Below are 20,613 nucleotides of genomic sequence, written 5' to 3' on the forward strand. Positions count from 1 at the left end.
GCCTACAGCTGAAACCGAGCCATCACCTTGTAGCTCTGAAGCAGTAAATAAGTCTTCAGAAGCCATTCCCAGCCCACCCACACCCCTGCAGCACCAATGCTGTCAGAGGTGCACAGAGTTGCAGGAAAGGAGAAGGAATGCGAGACTCATGGCCTGTCGTCAGCTGGCAACTTAATATCCCCACACAATGAATACAAATGGAATGAGGGGTTGCAGTATGGTTAAGACAAAATGAACAAAACTACTGCAATAGTGCAAGTAACAATTATAATAATAATGGTAACCTAAATGTATACAAAATTATAAAAATACAGTAACATTATTTCTTTGACATTGTATCTGACAGATGAAAATCTCCAGAGTAGAAGCTTTGTTTCGTGGAGACTTCTTCCTACATCACAGATTCATAAAGAAATTTGGGCACTATGGTTGGTTAGAGATCTGAAATGAATACAACAAATGCTTTGTGAATGGAGAGCCAACTCGGAATGTTTGTGACTTCTGAAGAGTACTTCTTTATGAATCTGTGATGTAGGAAGAAGTCTCCACGAAACGAAACTTCTACTCCGGAGATTTTCATCTGTCAGATACAATGTCAAAGAAATAATGTTACTGTATTTTTGTAATTTTGTATACATTTAGGATAGTTATCATTATTATTATTATAATTGTTACTTGCACTATTGCAGTAGTTTTGTTAATTTTGTCAGCTGGCAACTGACAAGATGGATGAGTAGTTTCAGGATGACTACCAAGGATTTGGCTGGGAGTGTAGCACATTAAGACTCGGCTAGAAAATCAGCCGGGAGAAACAGCAGTTTTGTGTATGCATCAAGTACACATTGTTACTGAGCCACTGACCTTGCTGTTACTGGACTGCTGGAACCTTGACCCTTGGACTGGACCTATCAGCTTTTCTGGAACCCATGACCCTAAACTGGACTTGGACATTTTCTGTCAGCCATGAAGTGTAATTGTGCATGCCATGTACCTTGTGTCCAAGTGCGTATGCACAGAGCAGGCTATGCCTTCTCATCTTCTTGAGTTTTTCTAATTAAGTGTTTTTGTCACTCAATGAAGAGTTGTTATTGAACGTCTTGTAATTAGCTTGATTTAATGAACAAGGAGTTCATTAATCTACCAGTTTCCTCCTGGTGTGTGGGGCAGGAATTGTAGTAAGGAGGGGAACAGAATGAGTAAAAAAAAGCTGACTGGATCCAACCCAGTACTCTAAAAGGGTGATATGACTGTGCCTCTGACTTAGGGGTCTCCGCTTACTAAAGAGGCTATTTGCTTTGTATTAACAGCAAAAGCGGCTGCAATACCGTATTTACCAAAACCGGGCCACCTGCTGCAATCACAGAGACGGAGGATGCAATAACGGATATACTTTTATTACGTGTCTTCCAGAAAGCACAAACTATCTGCCAAAATCTGGTTCAGTTCAGAAATAAAGCTTTATTATAACCACCAGCAGCGCTCATTTGCCAATTTTTAAACTTTTGTCAGCAGAACACAGCAAGATGACCTTCGGCTTTTTACATTCAGGACCTTGCCCTGGTCTTAACGAAAAGAACTCTCAGAATTAAATTAAATAGGAATCTCAGCAGTTAAAAAAATAACTAAAAATCATAGCTGCCAACCTTGCCAACTATGAGCAGCTCTGTACAAGAGACCAGAAATCCATAAAGCCCTGGAGTAGTTTCTCGGACTACATACGAACAGAGAATACAAAGATACTAGGAAACATGTCAGGACGGACTTCAGTCCCTCCAGTTTTGTGGAAACATATTGATATGTATAAGAACTATTTATTGTACAGCGACATTAGAGCTTCCGTGTCAGTGAATACTGTCAGCCATATCCCTTTACATGAAATACAAATATTGTCCACATCACAAAACAATATCAGGTCTAGCATTTGCAACACAGGTAATGTTTTGCAGACAAATAAGAAGTACTTGGACTCAATACAGGTATGTGTGCTCTGGGAACAGAGAGTGGGTCTTATAGCAAGGGCTGGGCACTGAATGGGAACCTTCAGAAAATCTGTTGCTCAAAGAGGATCTTTTCAAACCCTGTTGGAGGCGTGTGATAAAAGTCACTGAACTGGCAATCCAAAATGGCGCTGTCATCCACTGTAACAGGGAACGAAAAAGGAAAGAGAACAGTGAAGAACGGGCAATTGTATCATTAGAAAACATGTTATGAGTTTTAATTAGTTAAGTTTTAGATATACTGAATAGAATATTAGAAGAAGAGATTGGATTTATACCCTGCCCTTCACTACCCAAAGGTGTCTCAGAGCGGTTTACAAGCTCCTTTCCCTCCCCCTCCCCACAACAGACACCCTGTGAGGTAGACGGGGCTGAGAGAGCTCTTGACAGAAACTGCTCTTTTTCAAGGACAGCTCTTATCAGAGCTACGGCTTGCCCAAGGTCCTCCAGCCAGGTGCAAGTGGAGGAGTGGGGAATCAAACCCGGTTCTCCCAGATTAGAGTCCACGCACTTAACCACTACACCAAACTGGCTTAAGAATATTATTAATGTTAAATAGTTTGTATTATTTCGGATTCTCTGTATCAATTGTTTTATATTTATTTAATAACATTTATTTTTTTTAAAAAAAGGAACGGGCACATATTTCAGCTTTAACAGCTCTGATGCTGGTGAGTAGACGTATTAATCTCTAGAAGAACAAGAAGTCCAGCAGCACCTTAAAGACCAACAAAATTTTCCAGGGGAAAAGTTTTCCTGTGTCGAAGCTCACTTTAGTCACATATAAATGAGAATGAAGATCCAGAATCACTGTAAGCCATCTTGTTGGCTTTCTGAAGCGTGGATTGGTTGTACAGCCCAACAAGGAGATTCTCTAGACCGGGGGGTCGAACTCATTTGTTACGAGGGCTGGATCTGACATAAATGTTGCTTTGTTGGGCTGGGCCAAGGGTAGCCAAACTGTGGCTCAGGAGCCGCCTGCGGCTCTTTCACACATATTGTACAGCTCCGGGCAGGGCGGCTGGTGATGTGAAAGGGAGGCAGGCCTCTCCAATCCATCTTCCCTTCCCCAGCCAGTGTTCCCCTCCCTGGGTAGGCTTGAGGTGGGGGGGAGGGGGGGCCAGAGAAAGAATGCAACTTTAAATTCTTTCTTTTCATCTTTCTCTCTCTTCCTCCCCTCCCCCATCTATTTACTTCCTTTGGTTCTCTCTCTCCCTCTCTCTGACAAATACCATTAGCAAGCAAATATCATTGGACAAATAAATACAATGATCAATATCTGTTTTTACCCCCTTTTGTTTTTTATTTCTGGCAGTCTCATCTAATGCTAATAAAAAGCAAATCTGCATATTTTCCAATAAAAACATGGGTAATAGTCTGTTCTGCGGAGCTGCGGTGGCTCAAGTGGTTAAGACGCTGAACTGCAGGCTGTGGAAGGTCGGTAGTTCAGCAGTTCGAGACCCGAGTGTGCCACATGACAGAGTGAGCTCCTGTCTCTGGCCCCAGCGCCTCAACTTTAAATTCTTTCTTTTCATCTTTCTCTCTCTTCCTCCCCTCCCCCATCTATTTACTTCCTTTGGTTCTCTCTCTCCCTCTCTCTGACAAATACCATTAGCAAGCAAATATCATTGGACAAATAAATACAATGATCAATATCTGTTTTTACCCCCTTTTGTTTTTTATTTCTGGCAGTCTCATCTAATGCTAATAAAAAGCAAATCTGCATATTTTCCAATAAAAACATGGGTAATAGTCTGTTCTGCGGAGCTGCGGTGGCTCAAGTGGTTAAGACGCTGAACTGCAGGCTGTGGAAGGTCGGTAGTTCAGCAGTTCGAGACCCGAGTGTGCCACATGACAGAGTGAGCTCCTGTCTCTGGCCCCAGCGCCTACCAACCTAGCAGTTCGAAAGCAAGAAATTGCAAGTAGATAAATAGGGACCACTTCAGTGGGAAGGTAACAGTGCTCCGTGCGCCTTGGTGTTTAGTCATGCCGGCCACATGACCACGGAAATGTCTTCGGACAGCGCTGGCTCTTCGGCTTTGAAACGGAGATGAGCACCGCAACCATAGAGTCGGACTTGACTGGCTTTCGAGCAAGGGAACCTTTACCTTTTTAAATTTCTGTTCATGTCTTGTGGCTCTCCGACATCTGACGTTTATTCTGTGTGGCTCTTATGTTAAGCAAGTTTGGCCACCGCTGGGCTGGGCCCTGTGTGCCACAAGACGTAAAGCCAGGTGCTGGAGATATAACCTGTATATAAAGGACCGCAGCTGGTAAGCTCCGGGTTGGTGTGTCCTCACTGCAAGGCCCCCTGGGCTGGGAGGGGGGTGCAGAGGAAAAGCCACATGGGCGGACTGGAGACCCAGCAGTGCAGCGCTGGGCATGTGCTCCCATGCCCCAACACACGATTGTTTGCAAAAACCCCCCCCCCACTTAGAGGTTAAAAATGAGTGGATTCCTAATACTCTTCTGTACTTGCTGCAAATTCTGGTCTATGAATAATGCCTGAGAGACCACAGGAAGTCCACACAACAGATATCAAGAGAGAGCTGCATTACTGGTAGGCAGAGGTCATTTCGGGGGGGATCCCCCGGGTGAGGTACGGGGTGGTGGGGCACATGACGAAGCCCCGCCCCCTGCTTCCAGCCGCCCCGCTTCCGGCCCTCATTCAGACAGGAGGAGGCAGGAGAAGAGGGAGGGTAAGTTGCTTCCTCCCTGCCTCTCCCCACCCCTGCCTGCCTGGGGCCAGGGAGGGCCTTCGCGGGGCTTCCTTGCTCACCCGCCGGCCTTGCAGGTCCACCGCCGGGACCGAGAAGACGCAGGGGAAATGTATATGATTTTACTAGATTTCAAGATGCAGGATGAGGAAGTCAAGGTGTCTATGACTGCCTGGGCTAAGAACTTGGGTTACAACATCTAATTAGATAAGTGGACCAGAGTTTGGCAAATTAACATGAAATATACCAAAGCTGTGTCTCTTAAAGAAAACAAATGTTGGAAATGCAAATGTAAAGTTGGTTCCTTTTACCGCATTTGGTGGAGCTACGACATAACTAAGAAATTCTGGATCGAAGTACACGAAATGTTAATGCAAATATTAGGGGTATGTGTTCCCTTTAAACCGGATATGTTTCTGTTAAATGTAATCCCAGAATAATTTCGGAAATTAGATTCATATATGATATCTCACATAGTAACGGCTTCCAGAATTGTATTTGCGAGTAAGTGGAAAACAGAAGAAATACCCTCTGAAAAAGATGTAATTTGTAAATTAATGGACATAGCCGAAATGGACAACTTAACAATGTGACTTCAAGGAAGAGGAGAAAATATTTTTCAAAATGTTTGGTCAAGATTTTACGAACGGATGGAGAGAAATATTTAATTTTGAAGATCAAAATAATACAATATATTCTCGCCAGAAACCAACAATACTATTTGGTTTAGGTGGCGGGGTGGATCCTTCTTTATGTTGTATTGTTTGTATTTTTGTGTGTTGGTGTTTGAAAATTTATAAAGATAATCATAAAAAAGAGAACTATTTCTTGTTGTGCTTCTTCATTGCAATACAATTGTATACAGTATTTTAGACTACTTCTCATTCTAAGTTTGACGCCTATTTTCATAGTACACATTCCGGAAGAGCGAGGGTGGCACAGATGTTTTTTAACATTTTTAAGAACCCTAACTTACCATATACTACAGGGAAGACTGTTCCTCTGATTCCTGACGCCGGACAGTGCATATTTTTCCCATTTAGGTAAACATTTAGTTCTACATGGTCATACGTAATACCCTGTAAGACAAAAAGATGTAAAATAAAAGTCTATGCACCACAGTCTCCCTTTGTCAAGGTGGCAACCAAAATTCAATACGATCTCTGCATTCTGACGCAAATTCTTCCGAGAACATCTTTAAAAGATTTCATCGCTACAGGTCATTTATCTCTAAGGCACAAATGGGCACGTTTCTTTCATTCCAGAAGGGACCTACTATTTCACAGACTGGAAAACTGAGGCTGGTTACTCACAGCTGCGTCCCAAGTTGGTATTATACTCATCAAGATGACTTACTATGTAAAAATGCTACCGAGGAGGAGGTGAGAGTTTCAAATTTAATCAAGAAATACTACAGTACTAACAGACAGATGAGAGTCCAGTAGCACCTGAGAGACTAACAAGGTTCTTGGCGTATGCCCTGACCCAGATAGCCCAGGCAAGCCTGATCTCGTCAGATCTCAGAAACTAAGCAGGGCCGACCCTGGTAAGTAATTGGAAGGGAGACATCCAAAGGCTATCAGGGCTGGGACACCAAGGCAGGCAATAACAAGCCACCTCTTTGAAATGTCCAAGCCCCACTATGGGTCGCCAGAAGTCAACCATGACTTCCAGGCATAAACACGTACACAAACACGCATACACACACACCCTACTCACCCCCCCCCCCAAATGATTCTTGGGTTATAAGCTTTCGAGAGTCAAACTAAGTATGGTACTAGGAAGGCAAAATAAGTTAATGAGCCTGTGACGACCCCTTATCTGGGGAGGTATGGTTTCCCTGCCACCAGGAAATTTTAAAAGGCTTTCCAAACCTTTATGCTTTTACTCTTTCTATTACTGGGTAGGTAGGTCGAGTTTAAGGCTTTCTAGGAACTAATGTGGTTCTGAGGAAGTATTCCTTTCAGAGCTGGTATACTTAAATAAAAGAAGATTTATTAAAATAACTCATAAATAAAAGTGTAGAACAATGTAACCAGTAATGTGAATAATTTTAACAATTGCGTTGTGTCTCACACAAGATCTGCTCCCTTTCTGACAGGGATCTTTCAAGTAACTTTGTAACTCATTACTCAGGGTCATATACGTTTCTTATTTCACTCCAGTCTGTCACTCAGACTTTCATATAACTTTTGTTTCCTTAACTTTACTTTACTGTTTCCTTATACATTCAACTTTTCTTCATACACAGGACTTAACTCTTGTATCACACACAAGACTGTCTCTCTCTCAGACCTCAGAAAAGAACTAACTTATCAACTGTCTTCATCAACTGTCAAACCAGTAACTGTCACTCTAGACTGACATCCATACTCCTCCACTCATTTTTCACTTCCAAAACCCCTCCCCCTTTCTGCTAATCACCAATCAGACCACACTTGCCTGTTTCAACCACTCTAGACTATCTCTCACAGCCATGCAACCAAACTTTTAAAGCGACACACACACATATAAGACAAGGAATCGTTACAGAGCCCAATTAAGCTGCAGCTGGATTCTCATTTGGTCAGTGCTATCTTATGTTTGTTTACTCAGAAGTTAGACACGGCATGGTCGATGCGTAGAGATGTGAAGGCCCGGGGGGAAAACGGGAAAATTAGGGAAAAAACCATTTTTTCCCGTTTTTTCCCTGAAGCCTTTTTTGTTTTTTTCCGAAAAATTCCGAAAAATTGGAAAAATTGAAAAAAGAAAAAAAAATGATTATGGAACGTTTTATTTTAACATGATGAATAAAATATTTTAAGACAAGGTGTTCAAATATTTTCCAAATATATATATATATATATATATGGTATCAGATTGATCTAATTTCTGTGCACTGAGGACAAGCAAGTCCTAGGTTACAAGCTGAACTCTCCAATGCAAGAACAAGATGCATTTCTTCCTTTAGGAGGTGCTATTGTCACAAGAAAATAAAATGGTTTCAGTTTTGTTTTTGCATGTGGGTGGGTATTCTGTTTGTAATAATTGTTTGGATACACTACATTTTTAATATGCTAGTTGTGATAATTTCATGCCAAGTAAAAATGTCCATAGTTTTTTCCAAGCTTCAAAATTTTCGGAAATTTTACATCTCTATCGATGCGTCTTCGTTGGCGTAGCAGTGAAGTGCGCAGCCTCTAATCTTGGAGAACCGGGTTTGATTCCCCGCTCCTCCACATGCAGCTGCTGGAGTGACCTTGGGTCAGCCACAGTTCTTGCAGAGCTGTTCTCTCAAAAGCAGTCCTCGAAAGAGCCCCAGCTATGTCACGGGGTCTCTGCTGAGAGGAGAGGAAGGGAAGGAGACTGCAAGCCGCTCCGAGACTCCGAGTGAAAGGCGGGGTATACGTCCAATCTCGTCTTCTTCCCAACTAAGTCTGCACAGGATTGCAGAATTTATTGGGATTCTTCTGTATAAGGAAGATGATATAGCCTCCTCTAGGCGGTACAAAACTGTTTAGCACTGGAAGGCTGCCGTGTGGCCTCCTGTCTGTACTCCACCTTATGAACAACAAGCAGCACACCCTGTGTATGTCAGACTTATGTCACATGACATAAGAATGGTTTCAGAAGTTGTATATAGACAGCCTCCTATTCGGTGCTGCTGAGGCCATGGCAAGTGATGATTAGACATTATAACGAATGAGGAAACCCAAGTCTCGGTTGATGCCAGGATAATTTTAATTCTAAATTTATTTAAATCTAAATGGCATCAGCTACACCATCTCAGCCGTGTGCCCATCACCCTATTTAATATGCCCTCATGCGCCAACAGTGCCCTTTTAAGTGTCTACATTGGATAAGCGTGCCAGTCCCAACACAAGAGAATCGATGAACATAAATCTGACATAAGAAATCACAGTGCTCAGGAACCAGTGGGGGAATATTTTAATCTTCCAGGACGTAACTTGCACATCTGAAAGTCACTGTTCTTCAAAAGGAATACACAATGTGAAACTGTTGAATTAGAATTCATCAGGAAGCTAAATACCTTCCGTCATCCCAGCTTAAACTAAGACTAGGGTCTCCTCACTCGTCATAATGTCTAACAACCCAAGAGAACCTTCTTCTTAACAACTTCAATAGACAATTTTTAAAATGCTGTTTCATAGTGTAACCTTTTACTAATGTTGGTCAGTTCTCTCATGCTTCAAACAGCTTCTTCCTTAAGTAGCTTGTTATTTACCCTGCTATATTACATTTCTGTTTATCTTCTCTGCATGGGAGAGAAGCCAGAACCTCTGACCCCCCCCCCCCTATTATCCATTCAACTTCCCAAGAAGTTCAAGTCCACATAGAATCTCACCTGAGTTATTCTACTAGGCCCCTCTCTGCTCAAATTCTGTCTCCTTCCCATTCTGTAATTTTCTGTAAAAATGAGGCAAAGGGGTTTCTCTCTTCCCATTGTACCTGAAGAAGTGAGCTCTGGTTCACAAAAGCTCATACGAGGATAAACATCGTTAGTCTTCAAGGTGCCATTGGACTGTTTTCTTTTTGTGCTCCAGGCTGATGGCACTGAAATTCTGGGCCCACGTTTTATGACAAGAAAATCTGTGATCCACTCAAAGCCCTGACCCCAGCGACTTAACACTCTCATTCAACCACAAGACTTATGTCCGAGACTTCTGCAGCTTTGCCCACATACTTTCAAGAATATTTCCCCAGCCCTAAGAACTAAAACTTACTTTTAAAAAGCAAAGGCAGTGGGAGATGCAATAGAGCTGAATTCCATACCCTGTTCCCCATTCTCTGCTATAGCAGCTTTGCACATCTGAGCCTCCTGAAAGTGCCACTGCGCAAATGAGTACAATCAAAAGTTGCCCACGCCTAAGCATTCTCTATGGGCCCTGGGGGACCTTTCAAAGTTCCGCAGGGCCTGTAAGATGGAGCTTTTCCGCCAGGCATTCAGTTAGGGGCCGCCGGCGTTGGACCGCTGTTGGGCCACCATTAGATCGCCTGACTGTTGCAGCACCTGGCCCATGAGCTACCATCGAGCTGTTGCCTTAAGGAAACTACGAGCAGAAAAACACCTTAGAACATTGGGAAATGGAAATCCATTGAAAACGGGTCGTTTAAGTGACTTTTAATTGCTGCCAGCACTTTATGCTTGTTGATTTGTAGTGTTTAATAATTCTGTTTTTATGCTGTTGATATGTCGTGTTGGAAGCCGCCCTGAGCCTGCTTTGCGGGGAGGGCGGGGTATAAATTTGATAAATAAATAAATAAATAAATAAATAAATATTGTGGCTCCCACTGGGGGAAACCCCCCCCCCCCCCGGACAAGGGGCTTTGGGAGTTTTTTCCTGTTCTACACGTATTTTGCTCCCTCTAGTGGTCAAATCGATATTACATTGGTTTATGTGTGGCATAAAAACCTGCCGTTTAAATCTGCAGGGAGATAGGCCAGATGTAAACCAATGTAATATTGAATCGACTAACAGAGGGGAAGAAAACACATGCCGAATAGACACACACACACACCCCGAACCAACAAGAACTTACAAGTGAGGAAAATACGAATGGACAAAAGGCCGAGGGCAGGAAAACTCATACTTCTACTGTGCCACCTGTAAAACACAACTGTTCAGGAAGGGCTTTTTCGAAACGCAACAGGGTCACAGTTTTCACCGCTTTGTCCCTTTGCGTGCATTATACTGCCGCGCTGTTTCTCCAATTTTATTATCCTGTTTTATTGCATTATTGACATTATATTATACAGCACTGACCGCTTTGCTTTTATTGTATGGTCGTGACAATCGACCACAAAGAGCATAAATCACAAATCACAAGCAACATGGTTAAAACAGCCGAACCTGAAGGTCAAATAAAAAACTTTTCACCCTTCAGATACAACTTCAGCCCCCCGTTTTTTTTTGGCTGCCAAGGAAAACAACATGCATGAAACAAGAAAGTCCGTATCCAAGAAAAGAAAAATCATCTTCTTTGCTTCTAAAGAAAAGATTAGTTCCATCAAGAACGTTGAGAGAATTTAGATACTGTACAGAGGCAGCAGGACAGAATGTAATTTCTATCTTTACTACTCTGACCTACAGGTCTTCAGTAGTATCAGTCAAGGCCAACTAGGAATAAAAGGAAGAGTTCAACCAGAGATGACGAGTGACACTCTTTTAGAGAAGACATCTTGTAACAGAATATGATGAGACAGATCCTCTGGAACTGGAGTTCCATAGATACATCCAGGGGTCGTTTGGGGCTCCGACAAGACTCCACAGCTTAGAGGGAACATTGCTTACAACCACATTCTTTTCCTCTCCCCACAACAGGCACGCAATGCTCCCTCTAAGCTGTGGAGTCTTATGAGCAAAAATCCTACTTTGTGAGCTACTGGCATTAAAGTTGTGAGCGAGCGATTTGGCTGCTGCATAAATTAGTTGGCTCTGGAGCCATCCTTCCTGTGCTAAGACAAAAATGTGTGAGCCGGAGGGTAAAAAACCGTGAGGTAGCTCACACTGACTCAGCTTAGAGGGAACACTGCTTGTGAGGCAGGTGGGGCTGAGAGAGTTCTGAGAGGAACTGTGACTGACCCAAGGTCACCCAGCAGGCTTCCTGTGGAGGAGGAGCCGGGAATCAAACCTGGTTCTCCAGATTAGAGTCCGCCACTCTTGACCACTACACCATGCTGATGCTACAAGTGTATGAGAGATACTGTTCTGACGACCAGGTCTGCTTTGAAATAATCTGGAAATAAAGAGATCGTAAACGCAGTTACATGACACCGAAAGAAACTCACCACCACGTCGCCCTCCTGTGGAAGGCTGTTTGCCGGCAACCTGTTCTTTTCTTCATTGTTGTAGTAAAGTGCACCGTCATTTCTCAGGACTAAACTATTCGTATCACGCCCAAGAGGGATTTGATTCAAGTGGACTTTCTGAGTTGCGACTCCAACACCCCAGATTCCTGGAGACACGGTGGGAGAAGAGAAAAACCCCAACGACAGACAGGAAGACAAAGAAAAGTGTGCAAATGAAGCCCCGACAAGGGGAGAGAGTAATATTCCAAAGGTGTACACAGAGTTACAGCAAAGCACAGAGAAACGTAGCCACAGTAAGACTGCATTCCTCTGCGCCAGATCAGGGAGTCAGATAAACGCTACACTTTATCTCTACGATGGAACAAAACCTTTTTAAAGAGAGGGGTTTTTTTTAAAGCTGAATACCCATTTAGAACTTCAGTAGAACTAATTACCAGGATGATTGTGACAACTGAACATGCTTCTTTCCATTGTTATTTTCTCTGTATAAATGTTGATGCTTATGTTCCCCCCCCCCCATTCATTGTTTATATGGTGTTCATTCTATCGTTTATTCTGTAGTTAAATTGGACAGTTCTGTTACTACGATATTTATGCCGTTTCACAGTTTTACGAATATACATATTTTAAATTTACTGGGCTTATAATCATTCCTATAACTGCTTTTCTGTTTTGTTGTTGTTCAGTCGCACAGCTGAGTCCGACTCTTCGCGACCCCATGGACCAGCTCCTGCCAGGCCCTCCTGTCTTCTGCTGTCCTCTGAAGTTTGCTCAATTTCATGCTCGTTGCATCTATGACACTGTCTAACCATCTCATTCTTTGCCGTCCCCGTCTTCTTTGATCTCCAATCTTTCCCAGCATCAGGGTCTTCTCCAGGGAGTGCTCCCTTCTCATTTGGTGGCCAAAGTATTTGAGCTTCAGTTTCATTATCTGGCCTTCCAGGGAACAGTCAGGGTTGATTTCTTTTAGGATTGACTGATTTGTTCTTCTTGCAGTCCAAGGGACTCTCAAGAGTCTTCTCCAGCACCATAGTTCAAAAGAATCTATTCTTCGGCGCTCGTTTAGAGAGCCTTATTTTGTTTCCTTTTTCTCGGGAAGATTATTACACATTCCAGCTTTTCCTGGCTGACCCGATCTCGTCAGATCTTGGAAGTTAAGCAGGGTCGGCCCTGGTTAGTACTTAGATGGGTAACCATCAAGGACGTCCAGGGTTGCTATACAGAGGCAGAGAACTGTAAACCAGCTCTGCTCATCTCTTGCCTTGAAAACCCCATGAGGGGTTGCTGTCAGTCAGTTACAATTTGACAGCACTGGACACACTCTGACTTGGATGGCCCAGGCCAGCCCGATCTCATCAGAGCTTGGAAGACGAGACGGGTCGGCCTTAGTACTTGGATGGGAGACCACCAAGGAAGTCTTAGGTTGCTCTGCAGAGGCAAGTAATGGCAAACCACCTCTGGTGGTATTCATAGACCAGAATTTGCAGCAACTACAGAAGAGTATTAGGAATTCACTCTTTTTAAACCCTCTAAGCCAGGGGTGTCGAACTCATTTGTTATGAGGGCCGGATCTGACATAAATGAGACCTTGTTGGGCCGGGCCACGTGTGGCATAAAGTGTAATGCCAGGTAGCGGAGATAGAAACTTTATAAAGGACACAAACGCAAAGGTGGGCTTTTTACTTAAAATAAAAACATGCTTAAAACATTAGCACTCTTGCAATATTTTGCTTATTTAACAGTGTCCGATAACTGACACCTCTTGCTCTGAATTACTGCATCAAAATGCCTGTGCTGTTGCAATCCTGAGTATGCCGTTCAGGTGTGTATCTGTAAGCTGCAAAACTACGATGACGTAGCAGTGGCAGAACTGGAAGAAGAAGCAGAAGGCAGCCAGCTCCACTGCAGGCCTGACAGAAGCCCTCCGGGGGCCTGATCTGCCCCCCGGGCCACATGTTTGACACCCCTGCCCTATAGGGTCACCATAACTCAGTTGCAACTTGATGAGAATTTCTACCAATACTCTGTAGGACTATGTATTTTTAAGTCTCTGAAGCGGCAGGAGTTACAGTTGGAGTTCTAAGCTTAGTTTTCTTGATTGTTAATTTGGGGAAAAACCCAATAAATACTGCTGGGGGAAGACTACTAATTTTATTCGGGAAAACAGCATGAGATTAGGAGCTTAAAGATACAAGCGTTTCAAACATATTGTGAAGCTTTTCCCACTGACCTGTAGACTGGATTTTAAACTCAAAGTAACTCTTGTTTTGATGCAGAGGGGCGTTGGCTAAGCAGCCTCCCGTACCGCAAACTCTTCGTCCGTTCTTGACGATGACAACGTCTGTCCCTGCAGAAGTACAAATGACACCAAATATTTTAGACTGCATCCAGTTCTTGCTGAAGTCTTAAACTGCACTGCTACCACATAATCCAAGCCATTCACACCCCTTGTTACATTCATGACATCTGCATAGTTATTCAATAATGCTTTAAGATCCAAACATTTATGAATCAAGGCTGGACAAATCCCAATTCCTGGCAATACCTATGGAAAGCAGAAAACCAGTAGCACCCCTAATCCAATGCTCCCTCTAAGCTGTGGAGTCTTGTGAGCAAAAATTCTACTTTTGTGAGCTGCTGGCATTAAAGTTGTGAGCGAGTGGTTTGGCTACGGCATAAATTAGTTTGCTCTGGAGCCATCCTTCCTGAGCTGAGGCAAAATGTGTGAGCCAGAGGCTAAAGAACCGTGAGCTAGCTCACACTAACTCAATCTTAGGGGGAACACTGCCCCGTCTGCTTTTATAACAATCAGGAAAGTTATGTCTCTTGTGAGATGATTTGTAGGGGTGTTCGCACATGACAATTTTTCTACAACAGAAACAGCTTAACATGGCATCTATCACGCCTGTTCACACTTGGATTTTGTCACTCAACCATGTACTCCCTGTGCTGTGAACTTCCTAATATGCGTAGTGTCCATGTTGTGTAAAAGAGACAATGCATGTATTTTCCGCGCACATACAATTTACACACAATATGTGCAAACAGAGCACTGCGTTTTTGAGGGAATATGCTTCTCTTATACGGTCAGTCACAGATAGGAGACGGTCTCTCTTTTATGTGATTAGATAAGAACATAAGAGATGCCAATGTTGGATCAGGCCAAAGGCCCATCCAGTCCAACACTCTGTATCACACAGTGGCCAGAAATACCAGGTGCCATCAGGAGGTCCACCAGTGGGGCCAGGACATTAGAAGCCCTCCTACTGTTGACCCCCCCCCCCAAGCACCAAGAAGACAGAGCATCACTTGCCCCAGAGCCCCTAGCTATACCTTGTGGCTAATAGCCACTGATGGACCTCTGCTCCATCTAATTCCCTTTTGAAGCCGTCCATGCTTGTAGCCACCACCACTTCCTGTAGATCCGCTACATCTGCTTCCTGCATTCCATGGCCCCTTGACCTCACTGTCTGGTATATTTTTTTTAAAAAGTTCACACCTCCTACCTGAAACAGCTTCAGGTGAGGAGCCATGTCAGTCTGTAGCGCAAAAACATCTGAGTCCAGCAGCATCTTAGAGATCGACACCATTTCCCCGGGTGTAACGTTTCGGGGTTAATACTCGCTGGTATCCGACAAGGTGAGATTAGATTCCCTGGAATATTTTGTTGGTCTCTAGGTGCTGCTAGACTCACATTTTGCTGTCCTGCATAAAATAAAACCCAAAGTCGGGCTTGCCAGCCTTCTGATGGGTTAATGTAGAAACAACAGAGAGATCACGGGAAGGATGCAGACAACCAAGAAAACAGCCATGATGTAGTATTATCAAAATACACATTTAGACTGCTGTTTTGCAGTGAGTATTTCTTTGATAGGTAATCAAGTTGTACGCACGCACTCACAACAGAATTTGCATATATTCCCGTTTCACATGACCGCTTTATCTCAGTGTGCTGCGTGAATAACATTCGTTTGCACATGAGCACGTTAAGAATCTGTTTCATCGAAGTGGGAAGAATGCTGAGTGTTAAATTCACGGATTAGTATTGCTGACGTGTAAACTAATGTTATTCATGCAGCACACTGAGATAAAGGGGTCATATGAAACAGGGATATATGCAAATTTTGTTGTGTGTGCGTGCGTACATCTTGATTACCTAGTGAAGAAATACTACTCACTGCAAAACAGCAGTTTAAATATATATTTTCATAATACTACATCACGGCTGTTTTCTTCATTGTCTGCATCCTCCTGATAGGACCTGGAACTCTCCCAGAGTTCAAACTGATCCCTAGACTGTAGAGATCAGTTCCCTGGGGGGGCGGGGAGTGATGGCTTCAAAGGATGACCGAAAACTAATTTTATTTATTTTGAATTATTATTATTATTATTATTATTATTATTAAACTTTTATACTGGTTTCCCCTCAGAGCGGGCTCAGAGTGGTGTACAACATTTTACATCGAGGCACACAAACAATCCATTAACCTAAACATACAGATAAAATACAGAAATCTTAAAGCAACATTGGTGGTACATACAAAAACATAAAACCTCTGTGGTGTCACAAGACAATTTTAACCCCTGATGGCCGGGGGTGGGGGGAGGAAGAAGAAGAGATTGGATTTATACCCCGCCCTTCACTACCCAAAGGTGTATCAGAGGGGCTTACAAACTCCTTTCCCTTCCCCTCCCCACAACAGACACCCTGTGAGGTGGGTGGGGCTGAGAGAGCTCTGACACCGGGCTTCAGAGCATGGGAGAGGCTGCACTGGTGTGTGAAGGGTGGAAAGCTGCAGAGTGAGGGGAAAATAAAGGTTGGTTGATGACTAGCTGGGGAGGATAGGGTTGCCAACTCCAGGTGGGAAATTCCTGGAGATGTGAGGGACGGAGCCTGGAGAGGGTGAGGCTTCAGGAGGCGTGGGACCTCGGACAGGTACAAAGCCAAAGACTCTACCCTCCAAACCAACCATTCCCTTCTGGGGAACCATCGTTGCCAATCTCCAGGTAAGGGCTGGAGATCACTCAAAATTACAACTGTTCTTTAGGTAGCAGAGATCAGTTCCTCTGGAGAATATGGTGGATTCAGTGAAATACCCTGCTGCGGTCGCCACAGCAAATTGACACTGAGTGTCCAAGGCCGGGGCACCCGCCCAGAGCCTCTTTCTAGAGGCCGTTGTATTTATTTCCACAAGGGGCCTTTTTCCTAGTTTAACAATAAACAGAAATGAACCAAATGCTCCCTCTAAGCTGCAGTCTCAGGAGCAAACATTCTACTCAGTGAGCTACTGGCATGAAAGTTGTGACCCAGCGATTTGGCTGCTGCATCAGTTAGCTTGCTCTGGAGCCATCCCTTCCTGAGCGAAGACAAAAAAAAGTGTGTGAGCCGGAGGCTAAAGCACTGTAAGCTAGCTCACACTGACTCAGCTTCGAGGGAACACTGATATTTAAGACTATCCCGCCCAACCTCGCTAGCTATGGCATCGCATCCCCCAACTGAGACTTTCCCCCCTCCTCCCCAAATCTCCAGGAATTTCCCAAGCCAGAGTTGGCGACCTTAAATTGCAAAGCAAAGATCGACTGCGCCTGACAAAGGAGGCTCTAGCTCAGGAGAGGAAACGCTGGGGCGGGCGAAGACGCCGCCGGTCTGTCGGGCGCCCCCGCCAAGCCTCCTGCTTCCCCTGAGGGAGGGAAGGGGAGGGGGACGGACTGACAGCCAGCCAGCCTCTTTTCCTTCCACCGCCCCCCGCCTAGCCTACCTCGCAGGGCTGTCGCTGCCGCTTACCCATTCGCTGCGTGTCCAGCTGCACGGCCAGCATCTCCTTGAGCGGGATGTGGCCCCCGCCGCCTTCCCCGCAGCAGGCCCAGCGCAGGCAGCACCACACCGAGCCCGAGGCCGCCGCCGCCATGGCTCTTCCCGGCTCCGCTCCCTTCCGCGTCAGGAGGGCTGCGGCGGCGGCCTCCGCTCCCCCGCCCGCATACCGCCGGCTCCCCGTCCGACTGCCCTATGCGGGGTCCGCCATGTGCGGGGAAAGAAAGAGCCTCGAAGGTTAGGGGAAACCAGGGGTTGGGAGGGAGCGCCGCACTTTTCGCAGTCTTCTCTCCGGGCTGTTAAAAGTCTTTCACGGCAATAATCCGGCATCGATGGGACGCACGCCAGACCCGTGAACGGAGAGCCTGCACTATTTATTTATTTATGTATTTATTGGATTGGGTTTCTAGCCCGCCCTCTCCTGCACAGCAGGGCTCAGGGCGGGTTACAACAGCAGATATCGACAACTCATTTCAAGCATTTAAAACATCATTACGCGTTAAAACCTGTGCAAAACATCAGAGGATACAGATGCAGACGTGCGCCGGGGGTGTTCCGTGTCTTGTTTTGTACCGGGTGGGTGCACTTTTTTTTCTTTCCTGGGGAGTTACGCATTTTTCGTCTGGTTGCCTATTGTAAAAGCCTGTAACAAAAAGTCCTTGGACACTTTTACGGAAATCATTGCGTTCAGCAGCTTTCCCAAGCCGCCCGCGGCTCAATTCATTAGGTGCTTTTACCTCTTTGGGAATAACGTATCCTGCTACCACCTCTGACCCACACGTGGGGAAATTTTACTTCGATCCCAGAAGTTAGAGGTGTTTCCCCCAACTCTTTGTCTTACCGTGGATTTCCTTCGACTTTCTTGGCGAGCGGGAGCGCCCCCTGGTGTCTTCGCGAGCGAGTGACAAAGTCCTCCAGAGGCTGGTCTGGGAACCAAAATGACCAAAAGCATTTCTCAGAAGTTGTATTACTCTTCAGCAAGTAGGCAAAAGGACCAGAGAAACGCCATGTTTTGTGTTCCAAAACGTGCTTTTTGCATACATGAGTAACACCAAAATATCTTTGTCTTCTATCTCTCTGTCGTTGGTACTGCTAGTTGCAAGTGTTCCTTCTAGGGTTGCTAAGGTACAGGTGGACCTGGAGATGGAATTAGAACTGATCTCCAGACAACAGAGATCAGTTCCTGTGCAGAAAATGACTTTATAGGGTGGACACTATATGACAGTTTACCTTATGGAGGCCCCACCCAGGTCCAAACCTGGCCTTCCCCAGGCTCCATGTTCCAAGCCTCCAGGAATTTCCCAATTTGGAGTTGGCAACCTTAACTTTCAAACAACCCTCTAATGATCCCCAGGGATGTTGTAAAGCAGTTGTTACTATTGGGTATTGTAAATAAGAAGTGGGAGACTGACCAGTTATGAAGGTGCACAGAGAGTTTATATAGATATAAAGGTGAATATATACAGAGATATTTACAGGCTATCATACAGCATGTCGTGTCTAAGTCCCCATCCAGTTTACTAAGCTGATAGCTATTATGCTAAACCCCAGCCGATCTCTAACAAGGTGATGTAATCACTAACTCTAAGAAGCCCAGAAAAAGCAACACCTGCTAGAAACACCTGGCTGTAATTACATGATTACTAGCATGACAGCTAGGTCTGACAAACAGATCAAACTGATCTACAGTAACTGCTTGCTACCTCTTTCACTCTGACATATATCTCAATAATTATTTCCCCCCCCCCCTTTATGTTTTTTAGGCCTGGGGATTGTTAAGTCGTGCGCTTAACACAGAAGTCGGAGAGTGATTCAGCAAGAATGCGGTTTATTCTTCAGCTCTGTTACTTCTCCGGTACGGTACAACGATCGCCAGCCAGAACCCATCATTCGAACCATTTACACTGGCTTGTCGATATTTAAACACTCCCGGCTAATGTAGCCACACCCCCTGTACAATAAGGCAACCTATGAGGTTGAAGCAATAACAACCAATCACAAGCGATCCCGCTCTGCACGGTGATTGGCAGACACTTTCTGGGCTAGGGCTCCTATTGGTTACACTAGGATCCTAGCCCAGGATGAAGCTCAACATGGCATCTCAATCAGGCGATTCACACATCAGTATTACAATCAAGTCTCAATGGCACAGTTCACATAGTAGTTATATACAATGCAATACATAACATTACTACAAACCTGAAAAGGGCTCCAGGTTTGCAGGAAAATGTGAAATATTTAAAAAATACATTGCGTGGTTTTTAAAAAAAAATGATAAAAGTTGGGGGCACTCGGCTTGACTCACTCTCGAGTGGGTCAGGTACGCTACCATCCCTTGCAGCGGGTCCAAGAGTAGGGGTCTGCCCTCCCTCAGGGACAGTACTGGGCTCGGCAGGCTCGGCAGTACTCACCTCCGGTAGAGGTATGGGATGGTCATCGGAATCAGGTAGCTCGGCAGGTTGCGAGGTGGGGCGGCCAGTCGCCCACCGCTGCCTCAACTGGTCCACATGTCGCCTCCATTTGCGCCCGTCCGCAAGCTGGACTACATACATGCGGGAACCCACTACCTCAGTTACAGTGGCTGGAAGCCACGAATGTCCCCCAGCATAGTTCTTGGCGAACACAGTATCTCCGCACTCGTATGTGCGGACCTTATTGGGAACACTCTGCTGCTGGGGCCTCAAGTCGTTGAGGTCTGGATGCAGCCTATCCAGCAAAGACGCTAGGCGTCGCCCCATCAATAGTTCGGCCGGGCTGCGGCCTGTGGCAGAGCACGGCGTTACGTGTTGCCGTAGAAGGAATGACGCTAGTTTCACTCCCCAATCCCCGGATGTTAGCTTGGCAAGCGCATCCTTGGTCGTGCGGACCATTCGCTCTGCCTGCCCGTTCGATGCTGGGTGGAACGGGGCAGACGTAATTTGCCTGATGCCATTGTTAGCCAGGAATTGAGCAAACTCTTGCGACACGAACTGAGCGCCGTTATCGCTTACCAGGACATCAGGCAACCCATGCGTGGCAATTAAGCGGCGCAACACATTTATAACAGCAGTGGAAGTGGTGGTAGACATTGGCGCCACTTCCAACCATTTCGAAAAAGAGTCCACCACAATCAAAAACATTTGACCCTGTACTGGGCCCGCCAAATCTATGTGCAGCCTCGACCAAGGCTTTCCCGCCGATTCCCATTTCTGTGGGAAGGCGGTTGGCGGTTCGGGTCTCGCCTGCTGGCATGGCGTACACCCCCGTACCCACTCTTCAATGTCAGCATCCATCCCA

General features: G+C 45.1%; 1 protein-coding gene across 1 annotated transcript; it reads right to left on the reverse strand.

Moving 5' to 3' along the window:
• Positions 1-1,388: 1,388 nt before the first annotated feature.
• Positions 1,389-17,467, reverse strand: SPRYD7 (SPRY domain containing 7). The gene is made up of 5 exons (XM_015422791.1): positions 17,311-17,467; positions 13,756-13,872; positions 11,505-11,671; positions 5,691-5,793; positions 1,389-2,138 (listed from the first exon to the last, which is right to left on the reverse strand). Exons 1-5 carry the CDS (start codon positions 17,432-17,434, stop codon positions 2,041-2,043), a joined length of 609 nt encoding a protein of 202 aa, XP_015278277.1. The 5' UTR covers positions 17,435-17,467; the 3' UTR covers positions 1,389-2,040.
• Between the last annotated feature and the right edge of the window lie 3,146 nt (positions 17,468-20,613).

Source organism: Gekko japonicus, unplaced genomic scaffold (genome assembly GCF_001447785.1).
Source record: "Gekko japonicus isolate JY-2015 unplaced genomic scaffold, Gekko_japonicus_V1.1 scaffold3715, whole genome shotgun sequence".
Taxonomy (NCBI): Eukaryota; Metazoa; Chordata; class Lepidosauria; order Squamata; family Gekkonidae; genus Gekko; species Gekko japonicus.